The sequence below is a fragment of the Mytilus edulis genome, chromosome 8 (genome assembly GCF_963676685.1).
Source record: "Mytilus edulis chromosome 8, xbMytEdul2.2, whole genome shotgun sequence".
In the NCBI taxonomy this organism is placed as follows: Eukaryota; Metazoa; Mollusca; class Bivalvia; order Mytilida; family Mytilidae; genus Mytilus; species Mytilus edulis.
Genome location: NC_092351.1, coordinates 63596861 through 63610793, shown reverse-complemented (window position 1 = coordinate 63610793; position 13933 = coordinate 63596861). Strand labels below are relative to the sequence as shown.

The 13933-nt window shown below is 31.7% G+C and overlaps 1 protein-coding gene across 1 annotated transcript; it reads right to left on the bottom strand.

Moving 5' to 3' along the window:
- Positions 1 to 8898: 8898 nt before the first annotated feature.
- Positions 8899 to 12582, bottom strand: LOC139486058 (uncharacterized). Its single transcript, XM_071270748.1, has 2 exons — positions 12314 to 12582; positions 8899 to 10942 (listed from the first exon to the last, which is right to left on the bottom strand). The coding sequence occupies exons 1-2, from the start codon at positions 12318 to 12320 to the stop codon at positions 8997 to 8999; spliced, it is 1953 nt and encodes a 650-aa protein (XP_071126849.1). The 5' UTR covers positions 12321 to 12582; the 3' UTR covers positions 8899 to 8996.
- Between the last annotated feature and the right edge of the window lie 1351 nt (positions 12583 to 13933).

The window sequence follows — 13933 nt, the reverse complement described above, 5'->3', positions numbered from 1 at the left end:
AAAAGCAGTCTTTAGAGTTATGAACCCTACAAAGAAAGCAGTTAGTTACAATTCATGCAAGTAAAGTTTTAGCAACTGTGTCAGACATTGAAATAGAGTCAATACAAGAGTTAAATGATGCACATACAAATGATGCTAACATACATTCAATAGATACAGAAAATAACAAACGAAAACACGCATTGACTTTGATTTGAAGAATTCTGATTTAACACAAAAGCAAAAACAAAAGCTTTTTACATTTTTGAATGGCAATAGCGATGTTTTCGCAACAAGTCTTTCAGAGTTAGGTCATTCAAAAATCTACAAACACAAAATAGAGACATACAGAGACGCAAAGCCAGTGAAAAGACCATTCTACCACCAGTCGCTGCCGTTGAAAAGGAAATTAGCAGACATGTCGAAGAGATGGAACGACACAACCTGATAAAGCCATCAAATAGTGAGTACCATACTCCCGTGGTTCTTGTGAAAAAGAAACAGTCAGGGCAATGGAGATATTGTTGTGATTATCGTTTGCTCAACAAGCAAACAATTCCTATGTCCTTGCCATTGCCTAGGCTTGAATGTGTCTTTGATACATTAGGAGAATCACAAGCAAATATATTTTCATCACTTGATCTTTATAGTGGCTTCCATCAAATTGAGATGGACGAGGAAACAAGACACAAATCTGCATTCATTACAAGAAATGGTGTTTATGAATGGCTTTGTTTACCTTTTGGTCTCAGAAACTCCCCTGTCAGTTTTCAGATGATCATGACTCAAGTGCTCAGAGGGTTAAATTGGAAATTTGTTTTGGTCTATGTCGATGACATTCTCTTTTTCAGTAAAACCTTTGAAGAACATCTTAGGCATCTAGAACAAGTATTTAACAGACTCCGAGACGCAAATCTTACATTGAAACCAACTAAATGTGAGTTTGCAGTCAAAGAAGTCAAATACTTAGGTCACATCCTATCAAAACTCGGAGTTCAGGTGGATCCATCTAAAACGGATGCTGTTAGTTCATTTCCGGTCCCTAAAAATCAAAAACAGGTTAAATCTTTTCTGGGCATGTGTAGTTACTATCGGAAGTTCGTTGATTCTTTTGCTAACATTGCTTCTCCTTTGAACGCTTTATTGAGAAAGGATTCTGAAAAGAAATTTCATTGGACTTTGTTATGTCAAGAAGCTTTTGACAAACTCAAAAAGGCTTTATTATCAGCACCGATCTTGGCATATCCTGATATGAACAAACCTTTTATGCTGACTTGTGATGCTAGTAGTACGGCAATTGGGTTTGTTCTAGGTCAATTTAGAGAGTCAAGGTCGAGAGCATGTCATAGCTTATGGAGGTAGAAGTTTGTCTAGGGCAGAACGAATCTGGTGCACTACAGAACAAGAATGTTTAGCTGTTCTACATGTTCTAGAGGGTGTCAAACATTTTCGTGCTTATTTGACTCGTCGGTTCAGAGAATTTCACAGATCACAAGGCTCTTAAATATTTGATGGATCAAAAGGTTGTAGTCGGTAATTTAGGTCGTTGGGCTCTTAAATTACAAGACTTCGACTTTGATATCGTCCACAAACCAGGTAAAACAATGAGGTGGCAGATGCTCTCAGCAGACGCACATATACTGAAGTGGCTGATGAAAATAAAACATCGCCAGTGAAAGTGTTTGTTGCAAATGCAAATGAGTTTCTGTCAGATACAATTGAGGTTAATGCTTGTGAGACAGATCTAGAGGTAGACAATAAAGGAGACGAGGACTTGGAGAGTGTAGATATCGAATTATTTTATGGAGACTATACACTTCTTGCTCCTCTAGATCATGAAGTCGTCAATAGTGAATTATTGGACATTCCTGCTATAGGTCAGTTACAACAAGTTGATCCAGATTTTCAGGATATGTTTAATTACTTGCAAAATGACGTTTTACCTCAAAGTGAAAAGGTTCGACAAAAAATTCTAGCAGAATCTCAAGATTACTCGGTTTGTGATGGTGTTTTGTATAAATGGTTTCAAAAGAGGTTTAAAACGAGTCCAGATGAAAAGTACATTAAACAACTATGTCTTCCATTAGCTCTCAGACTTCATGCTTTGATAGCTTATCATGACTTGAATTATGGTGGTGCACACTTAGGATTGGACAGAGTTTTGGCTGCTTTTGAGACAAAAATAATTTTGGCCAAAAATGCACCAAACAGTCAAAGACCATGTTCTGTCTTGTGACAGGTGTCAACGAATTAAAGTTGACCATACACGCAAAAACCCACCTTTAAATCCTTTGCCAGTGGTAGGTCCATTTGATCGATGGCATATGGATTTCTTAAAGCTGAGCAAGACAATCACAGGTGAAACATACTTGCTCGTTTTGGTTGATAGTTGTAGTAAGTGGGTTGAAGCATTTGCTATGAAAACACAAGAGGCTTCTGAAGTTGCAAAGGTCTTGTTCAAAGAGGTTTTCTCTAGATTTGGCGCAGCAAGGTTTTTGGTTAGTGATCGTGGAAAAAGCTTCATGAATAATTTAGTTCTGTCGTTATGTGAGATATTTGATGTTACAAGATATCATACCAGCTCGTACCATCCTCAAACAAATGGGTAAGTAGAAAGGTGCAACTCAACTCTGATAAAGTCTTTCAGAGCATACTGTGATAAGGCTCACAATAATTGGCCCGATAAATTTCCCGGAATTTTAATGGCTTTACGCAATTCTCCTTCAACTCAATCATCTGAGTTTTCTCCCTTTCATTTGCTGTTTGGTAGAGAAATGAATCTACCTTTTGACTACTTCTGTTACACCTAAACAGAATTTGGCATCAGATGCCAAGCTTCAATTGAAGAAGTTCTATCAAATCTAAAGATCACACAAGATCTTGCCACTAAAAATATGTTAGAAAAACAGTTAAAATCTAAAGAGCGATACGACCGAAATTCAAAAATTCCACAATTTAAAGTAAGGGATTTAGTTTTACGTCGGCAACATGTGGTTCCCGTTGGTCGTTCACCGAAATTGGCAGATAAGTACAAAGGACCTTATTAAATAACTGAGTTGGGACCAAATTACACATACAAATTGAGAATGTGCAGCACTAATAAAGAGGTAAAATCGATGATCAATGCAAAAGAATTAATCCTATACAAGAATCCAAGAGATCATCAGCTGCAACCCAATGAGTTGGTACAAAATCAAGCTAATGATGCTGATAGAGTAGATCAGCATGATCAAAGTGATGAGAATGTGCCTCAAGCACAAAATAGGGAGAATGAAACCACTGATGGTAATGATGATCAGGTAGAAGATCATCAGTTTTATAAAGCGGGAAAAACTTTTACAGTTAAAGCGCTTACAAGGTAGATGACATTTCCTTGTAAATGGGCGGACGGCTCAAAACCCACATGGGAACCAGAGGAATATGTTTCAGAACATTTAATAAGAATATATTTTAGCACACATACAAATACAGGAGCTAAACGAAAGAGAAAAACATGCATACGGCAAAACTAGTCACACAAAACTATTAAAGTATTTTTCATTCCTTGAAATAAAATTTAAAAAAATATAATAAAGCACATTAGCAGATACACATTTGTTCTTTTGCACCAGTGCTGAAGTCTTTGAATAGTTTTTTATAGTGTTATTCGCGAGTTTATATCTTTTAGGTACTTTAGATTGTTTTCAGAAACTATGAATTATTTATTCAAAATTGTGGTGTTTTGTTACCATAGACAGATTCATATCTGTCGTCTAATAGTGCTCACAACACATTTTTTTTCATTTTTATATGTTAAGGTTAAAGGACACTTTAAAACTTTTCACTGACGACAGTTTTTTTTAATATTTTCTTGATGATACAGACTGAAAGCCAAAGCATAAAGAGAAAATGCACAAACATAGTGAACATGACTAATGTTGAATTACGTTTTTGTTTAATTCATTTGTATATAATATGATAATTTTATTCTATTTTTGTGTTTCAAAAGCAAGAACGTTTACTACAACACTTGTTATTTTACAGTGCACAAGAAAGAAACATGTACGTTTGTACCTTCTTTTATTTTTGCAAGCCACACGGCTTTTCCTTCCGAACCATTGGTTCTATAATTTTGAGCAAGTTTATGAGAACAGTGCTAATATTCGACTGACTATTTTATTTTGGTTTAGTTTGGTTGATATTTTTTGTAAACTGCGGGTAGAACCAAATTCAAATTTGTTTTCACAAAACAAAACAAAAATTCCGTGGATAGTACATTTGGTACAGTACCAGTCCTCATTCTGCCTCTGTGTCCATCCTATTTTACTATTAAACCACACGGTATTTATAACATTGTATTTACAAAAGTTAGTAAATTGTCAAATTGTCAGATTTCCCGATAACCATGTCTAGCAATGCTGAGTATGAGTTTTTAAAATATCTTATATATTGGCTTAAATTCAGCAAACTCACGATATTTTTTCTCGAACATAAATGGTACTTATTAAGCACCTATTAATGTGGCTCAATGAGCTTACTACCTTACACAACAATAGCAGAAAACAATAGAACATTATATTTGTGACAATGTATAGATGTTTTATGAGTGTATATAGAATTGATTAACTTGATTTTCTAATCTTATATGTTTATATTTGTAGTTGATGTAATGTGGCTTTGGGGTCAAAGCCAATTAAGGCAGAGGGGAGATGTTATAGAAATATTTTGAAATTCCGAATTTGCAAAATAGGAAGTGTAACAGCTTTGCAAACTTTCTTTTATTAAATATTTTATTTTTAATTTCAAAATGAATTTGTAAAAATGGACAATTTAGAAGAAAATAGATTTTACAGATGTTTGACAAATATTGATAATTATTCATTCATTAATTATACATGCTATATTTTGAATAAAAGAAAGAGTGTAGGCAAATAGGCCTATTGTCAAAATTACATAGATTGTCGCAACATAGGTATACGAAAATCAATAATTTAGATCAAAGTGTCGGCTTGGTTGACAAAACAAAATTATGAGTGACCAATTAAAACGTTGTGATCAGTTACGAAAATTTTCATTGGTAAAACGAAGAAAACCTGGGATCTCTAAGCACGTGAGCAACGACTTTTTTAAGCAAGTGTTTTGGGCTATTCGTCAGTTGCCATTAGATTTCAGTTATAATAAAATCTAGTTATTTTTTAATTCTTCGTTTTTACCAGGTAACTTATATTTAATATTTTAAAGCATACTTTTTATGTAAATTACATTTCACATTTACTTTTTAAATTAGTTTTATTTATTTAGTTTTATTTATTTAAAATGAGCCTTTTTAGTTTATTACATAACGATTAATATAGATGATTTTTAAGTGAAAATATTCAGTAAACATTAATTTCGTAAATGTTATTTATTTTATAAATATTCAGTATTCCATGCGAATTTGTATACAAGAGATGCATTTATTTGAAATAGTATTATAAGAGTTGCCATGAGATTTCAGTTATAATAAAATCTAGTTATTTTGGAATTCTTCGTTTTTACTAGGCCAGCTAAAGTCCAAACGACATACAAGTACGACATAAGTATCAAGACTGATCAATTCTATTGTTTCCTTACTACTTCTGTTAATTGGTTTTTTTTTGTTATTTTGAAATTGTGTTATGAGTGCTAGTTGGATAAAGGAGGGTCTATTGATTTACATGTACTTGGTAGAATCCTTGCTTGTTTAATGAATAAAATGTGATCTTGATTATTACATTCGTCAAATTTCGAAACTATTTCAACATTTTATACATATATTTCGTTATTACTGCGCAACAAGTGCGTTTGAGTTTTCCTTATATACCATTTAATGTGAGTTATTAGGTTTCAATTTCCATTCATGTGTAGCGTGAATAATTTTCATTTGAAATTGTCTTTTTATCAAATTGACCTCAGCAGGATGTAATTGCTTAAATTTATTTAATTTTCCACATATTCATCGTTAGTTGCGTGGTTGAATTACGTTTTTACAAAATGTGTCATCATTTCCAATAGGTTTTATCATTTATTTTGAATACTTGTCACATTGTGTCAAAGAAATATAATTACGAATTATTTTTAATTTATTAAGTTTATTATCTGTTTTCTACACTTTAAAATATTGGCTTTGTTTTTGTTTTACAGTAATGACTACGCTACGAAGTGAATGAATCAATACTGTTAATCTTTATTATACAACTTTAATTAAGGTCCGCCATTTTGATGACAAAAAATTAAAAACTAAAAGATCAATTTATATAGAGTGTAAAAGTTTAAAGAACAGGGCAAAATAATTTTGTTTACAAGTGTTTGAAAAGAGGATGTTAGTATCAAAAAAAAAAATAGCTCGTTTTAAACATTTATTTCTGAACATTTGAGTTATTACATGAGCGTTGTCGGATAGAAATCGACCTTAAACATTGTTAAGCAAGTGCATGTATACATGTATTGATCATACCACATATAAAACAAACGAGAAAACCAACGGCCTAATATATGTACAAAAAATGAATGAAAAACAAATATGTCACACATAAACAAATGACAACCACTGAATTACAGGCTCCTGACTTGGGACAGGCACAAGCAGTGAGAATGTGACGGGGTTAAACATGTTGGCGGGATTCTAACCATTCCTCTAACCTGGGACAGTGGTGTAACAGTACAACATAAGAACGAACTATAAAGAATCAGTTGAAAGAGGCTTAACTCACCAACTGTATTAAAATACAAATGCTACAAATACAACAGGATGCAGAGAAAGGCAAACAACGAAATCTACAAAAATTAACACCCACGAACACAAAATCCATAGTAGTAGATAGAATAGACATCCATATTACAATTGATGGCTGACTACTTTGTGAAAAGCAATGGTAAGTTCACCTTGAAGTAGAAACATTGTCTTTATATGAACATATGCATAAACTTGTAATTAGCAGATTTGAGTTCACATTATATGGCTATCAAAACATGGTGCTAAACATTAAATAGGAAACCAACATTTCTATAAGGGCGTCTAGTAACCATTTTTAATGGAAACGAATCGTATTAGGCTTCTTTCATTTCTTTAAAATTCAACCAAATCAATATCACAGTCTGAGTTCCGCGTGTAATGAACCGATGTTCGACGCGACCAAAATCCGAATGCCTTGTAGATGTGTTTCTAAATAGAGGAATATCAGGAAAACTGTTTAGATGAGAAGGTAGGGCGAAAAAAAATCAAAATGAGTTCGAAAAGCATTGTTTGGCTGCTACAGTAGACATACATGTACTTGAAAAATATGAACGGAAATTATTTTTGTTTCGCGAATATACATAATGTATGTAAATCTTAACTTAAAACTTAACTAAGTAGATAATTCGATAAATCAACGTGTTTGTTTGTATTTAACGTTTTTATTTTTCATTGTATCATGCATCTTTTGTCTGGATCAAGAAGCTCTTATTCAACTGATACTTATCTCATCCATCTGTTTTTCTTTGCAGCTAATCGATTAACAATTTCATGAAACCAGTAACTTAATTTGCTTATATTCATCTAATGTTTTGAATTAAGGAAAAATATTTATGTTTTTACCTCATGTCAAGAAAGGTGATATTCTATAAAACTACACGTATACAAGACACACAACAATGTTATTCTAAACATTTGATTATTTGCATAGGAAATCTTTACGGGTCCCTTTAATATGAACTAAAAATACATCATCAAAGTTCAATGTCCGGTCTGTGATGTGATAACTGAAGCTCTTTTATCTGCTGATAAAAGTTTTATTTTATTTCCTATCACTTTTTCATTACGCTTTTTGAAGCAAGACTATTTAACAAGTGTGTTTGTTATTTGTTTCCGTCTATCGATTTTCAGGATCTATTGTGTACATGTATCATAAACAGACGATGAGATATTATAACTCCAAAGTGATCCTGAATGTGCATGAGTAAACTGTTTGAAATTGTAGAAATAGTTATTAAATTATATTAGATATAAACAGGATACTTTAAAGAAACATTTCTATAGATGTGATTTCGGGTTTTTTTTTCAATTTTCATTTTCCGCCTTCATTGTTTGTTGTAAAAAAAGAAGATTTGAATAACCCATAAAACCCACGCGTTTTTGGTAAGGTACGTGTTGCTTAATCTTGGTTTCAATATGATGCTTTGTTATTATTGTTATTGTCGGTCAATTATCAAACGAGATCCCTACCAAGAAATTAGTAGGTAGTAGTGATTAAGAAAATACTTTTGAGTAATAAGAATGCTACTAAAGGAGTCTTTTTCACGTTTACACGACTCTGGCGTTGTAGTTTGTCTACGACTTATCAGTTTAGAAATTTATTTAGTATCTTACGCCCCTTTTTCACGTACCAAAGTTTCTGTTTTACATTTTAATTGCCACTTTAACAATATTTGATTATACTTCAAGTATGGAAAAAGATCCCAGTCCCGCACCCTCGCAAGGGGTGTCACCTTCAATATGAGGCACGTGAATATCTCAATACGCAACTTTAATTAACCAACCAGAATGTGTCAGTTTGTCTAATGTAGAAAATATACCATTCTAAATGCAAGCTATGAACCATGGAAGTCCTAAGGCTTACATTTGTATCCAATATAACACCAACGAGTGAAATTTGCTCACCTTCACCCCATACGAAAATTTTGTTGTTCTATCCTGTTAGAATTATTGTTAATATCATATCGTCTTTAACATGCAAGATATATTTGCTTCATAAAATATAAGTCATGTGTATCATCTGTTAAAACTTTCTTTATTAACATGTGTATGATAACCAACAGAGTGACAATATAATTTAATTCAATTCAAATCTTTATTGCCATGAAACTACATATTTATAGTGTGTGACACAACATAACAAATATAAAAAAATGTTTTTTCTTCTTTTCTTATTTTTGCACGGAACAAAACCAATTGGAGATGATATGAAACAAGGATTGTTATAAAAAAAAATGACAATATCACAGGAAAACTAAAATTAACGAATTTTAAAGACTTTTTTTTAATTGTATCTCATTTGCCTTGGACTAATCAATGACAGTCTCCGGAACGCACTGTTTTGATTTGATCTTGGTCTAATTTGTATCGATTGCATAAATGCCTTTCTTGCTGATTCTATATCTCCTAACAATTGAAAGGTTATACCTAAAATATTGTAAGATACAGATTTCCCATACGCATGTCCAATGAAATAGTCTTTTTCTATAGTCAATTGTAGATCTCGGAGAGAATTACAACAACCTGCTGTATTCATAAGATGATAATGACACAGGAAGCGAAGAGCGTGTACATAAACTACAGGTGGAATCAAATTTTCTTCTACCTCAATCATCAGTTCCGTAGGTATTAATATAGAGTTGATTGGAATATCCAATAAATTTACCATCATAAATTTTGAAAGTTGGTCATATGGCATGTTCCTGAATAAGTTTAAATTTAATACTTCACGCTTAAAGGAAGAACAATTCGCAGCTAGATTAAGCTTTTCAGGTGAACATTTAGATAGGGAATATTTGAGTATGTCGAGAGCTAAATTGTACTGTTTTGTCCCGTAGAAAAAAGAGGCTAACATCAACCATCCAGATACAGCATCGTGTTGTGTATTTTGTAGCAGAGTACTTACACATGTATTGTACTGTTTATAAGTTGATTTATTACCAAATTTATTTGTATATGCTGGAAAATGGCTACTTTTGCTACAAAACTTTGACATATAGTACAAGTAAAGGTATTTTATTTTGGAACTCAAAATAGGTAACACCATATGTACTCTGTTTTCAAGTTTTATATCAGGGTTCAGAAAACAATCTGCATTATAATTTATAAAAGTAAATAATTTTTTGAGGATGCTAACATTTAAACAACTTGGTTCTTTGTTTATGTAAGTGGATAATCTGTGATAACTCGGAATTTGATCTGAAAAGATGATGCATTGCCAACCATAACTTTTTAGAATATACAACTTATTTAAAAGTGTGTCACGTGCGCGTCCTTTTATCTTGTTTTCAAATAAATTGTTCTCAGGAATGAAGTAATGAGGACAAACTGAGAATTTTACACAATACAGAAGCCTATGAAAACATCTTAAAAAACAAAATATCAAGTTGGCAGGTTTCCATATTGATGTAGGTAATTCCTCAGATACCCAAAACATTAAAGTTTTTAAGAAATATGAACATAGTAAATCTCTACAATTTACGTCAGCAGCTATTACATCTTTAAGAAGAATTTTCATAAGAGCATAACATTGTAACTGTGTATGTGTAAACGTATAAATAAGAAGTTTCTCTCCCACAGAAAACGAAATTCGCCATTCTAATTCTTCTTTTGTAGACCCTTTAACGCCTATTGGTACAAATAGAACACCGTGTTTTATAATTGACTCCTTAACATCGTTACCTGGCCAAGAGTTGTTTGATCGTATTATCCACTGCTTCGATTGTGTTACCCATGATTTACAACGGAGGCAGCATGCAAAGTCAAAGAAACCATGTTTGTCGGATAAACATGGACCATGAATAGTTGGATAAATTTTATTTATAAATTGTTGTTTAAATGTAACATTTGAAAGGTAGAAACGACCTTTTATCTCCTCTACGCAGTTTTTAAAGACAAATGGACCTGTATGATACCGAAGACATAGCTGGGGAAAACCTGTCTGCGTATCTTCTTCTTCTATTGTGAAATACGTTATATTTGGTTTGAAATCAATCTGTGTGTCTTCACAAACCTCGGCAATTTTACAAACGTGCATGAGATCTAAATCACTGCCTCGCATTACAAGTCCTTCTCCATGACTACCACTAGTGATAATTGTCCAATGGTCGGCGCATTGTAAATTGTCTCTGACATTGCTCATCATTCTGACTGTTTTCACGTGCTTTTCTGTTCCAACAATATTACGACACATATACCTATACAGAGCTATTGATGCATTATCACGTGTTTCTGAAATAAGATTCAATTCATGAATAATAGATATTTAAACATTTGCTTAAAACATAAACAGAAAAACCAAGGGCATGCTAATATGCATAGACTGCTGACCAATGTAAATGTTCAATTTAGTCGGATTTTATTTTAAGATCAAATATACTTCAGCATGTTCAGTTAATGTCACAATTTGTTTTTAATCATTCGTTTTTGTTGTAAATTGTTTTCTGCTGAATAAAATATTGTTAAACTTCATCTCTAAAAATATGTTTAGAGGTGTCCAGCGTACAGATTTATTACACATTTTGTAAGAGTAATTGTTCTTTTTTTTTTTTTTTTTTTTTTTTTAAAGATTTAGCAAAATCGGATAAAGCGTGTTTTAAACTATAAGTAACTGCATTTGCTCTAAATATTTGGTATATATAGGGTTATCATTCAAATACAATAATGAATTAAAAAAAATATCAAGCATTGGTACGAAAGTCAGCTAACGCGGAAATATAGCCATTCCTTCCTTTCAGTTAAGAATGGTGAAATATTAAACTTGCGACGGCATTTATTATGTACATGTGTATATGGATTGCAACCGCATAGTGTATTGCTTATACTTTTTTTATTAAACGGTTTCTTAACAACAATTGATATTCTGACCCGACTTAACTTGATATGTTCCTTATACTTTTAAAACTACTCAACCGTCAATTAACCATTCTGTTTATTTACTTTTACGATTGGTATACAAAAAAGGGACTCCCCGACACAGTTGTAACTTCAGATGGGTTTTTATCACATTTATTTTTTAAGTAACAGTAAAAATAATAACATTGGTGAATTAATTTTCAGTCGAATGATTTTAACCAGCAGTACGGTAGATTGGGTTCTAAATTAGAATCGATAGTATCACATACATCATGTTTCTTTTAAATATAATTTTAAAAAAAAGGATGGGTCACGGGGTTATCAGATTTTGTACAGATTAAATATGCAAAATAAAATGTGATTTGATCGAAAGACTAAAAACATAAACGATTAAATCGTAGTGTAAATGTTCAGGAGATAGCTATTATGATGTACTGTCAGAAAAAATTGAAACAATTATGGTAACGGGACTACTATATTTCAATGCAAACCAAATTCCTTTTAAAATAGTTACATTATATGAGTTATCTTCCCTTATATAAAGATTGAAAACAACCTTGAATCAAGCAAAATGCATTCTGTATTTCATGTTACTATGATAAAACACATATAGGTATTCATTTAAGTTAAACGTCTTACAAATGAATTAAATTCTCCTCTCCAAGTTTGCATTTCCTATATTTTGTTATCAAAGATGGCGCGATACACCCGATCTACCTTAAAGTAATACTTGATTTTGTTTCTTACCTTCCATATTGTTCAGCCAATATAACCATTAAACTGTATGAAGCCTTTAATAAAAATTGAATTGCAATAAATAGCATAAGGAAATCGCCAATATTGGAAAGGATAGCATCATCACATCTGCGGGTTTACTGACATCTAATGTTGCAAGTTCGTTTTAGTATAACTTATATTCAGTCCGATGTCACCTATTTACTTTATAGAACGTGTACACGTAGGTGTAGTTCTAATAATAAAAAGGGAGATTCCTTAGAATTGGTAGTTTCTGTCATATTAAGACTAGCGGGAAACATTTAAACAAAACTATATTTTTGAAAAAAATAAATATTCAACCAATTTCCCCGAATGTTTTCTTTTCAAAAATAACATATAACTATTTGCGTGGTTAAAGTTGTTTACCAAAACATTTAAAAGTTTACATTTCTAATCAATTTGATAATTCATCTCAAATTTCAATTGAAAGCAATAAGAATATGAATCATTTAATTGAAATTGCTTCCTTATAGTATATATTACCGTCTTTGTTTGCACTTAAAAAAAAGTTTTCTAGATAATAGATTTCGTAAACTGATCCTTTACATTGGGTTTCAAAACACGAATTATTCCACAATTTATAACAGATGATTTACAAGAACATGGCGAATGAACCGGAATAATAAAAATGCATTTACCGATTAAATTATAAACTCAAAGCGTTTTACTGTAAATCTGAATGTGTAATTGAGCTTAATTTTTTTTTACATGTAATCGAAAATAATGAATTACATGCATAAGGCCATTTTACAATTAAATTCGGACTTACTCTGCAGTTACTTTCAAGTCCATGGGAACATTCTCTTTCAAGTTAAGTTCAAATTTCTTTCTTGAAGTTGTAATTATATTTCAACTGTCGGTAGTATATTTTTTTAATATTGATTGATTGATTGATTGATTGATTGATTGTTGGTTGCTTTACGCCGCATTAGCACAAAAAGGCTATATCGCGGCGAGAGCTAATTCGAATATTTTAACAATTTAAAGCATATTTTTAAAATAAGACAAACAGTCCTTCAATATACTAAAATTCTAGACTAAAGCAAATTGGTTATTTACAAATAAAAATCAATATGAGTAAAATAACGTGATAAAAATTAAAAACGACTTAAATATAATAACATTTTTATATTCTATAATAAATTCCAATTTCTTTTAAAAATGCAACAATATTTGTAAATGGAACATTATTAAATAAATCATACATATTATTGACATTGAAATGCTTCTTACGAATATCAGCAAAGTCAATACAATTAATTAAAACATGTTTAATAGTATACTTGCAGTTGCAAGGTACACATTGTAGTTCATCTTCATTTGTTAAAAGATACTCGTGTGTTATTCTAGTATGACCAATACGACATCTAGAAATAATAAACTGATCTTTTCTGCACATAAAATTATTAAAAGGTTTACCTATATTAGGTTTAATTTCATGTAATTTATTATCATCTTTTTTACTCCATTCAGTTTTTAAAATATTAAACACATATTCTCTAATATTAGATTTAAAATCAGTATATGGTATATCACAGTTAGACAAAGGGTCACCCAGGGCATGCTTTGCCTCAAGGTCTACAGCTGTGT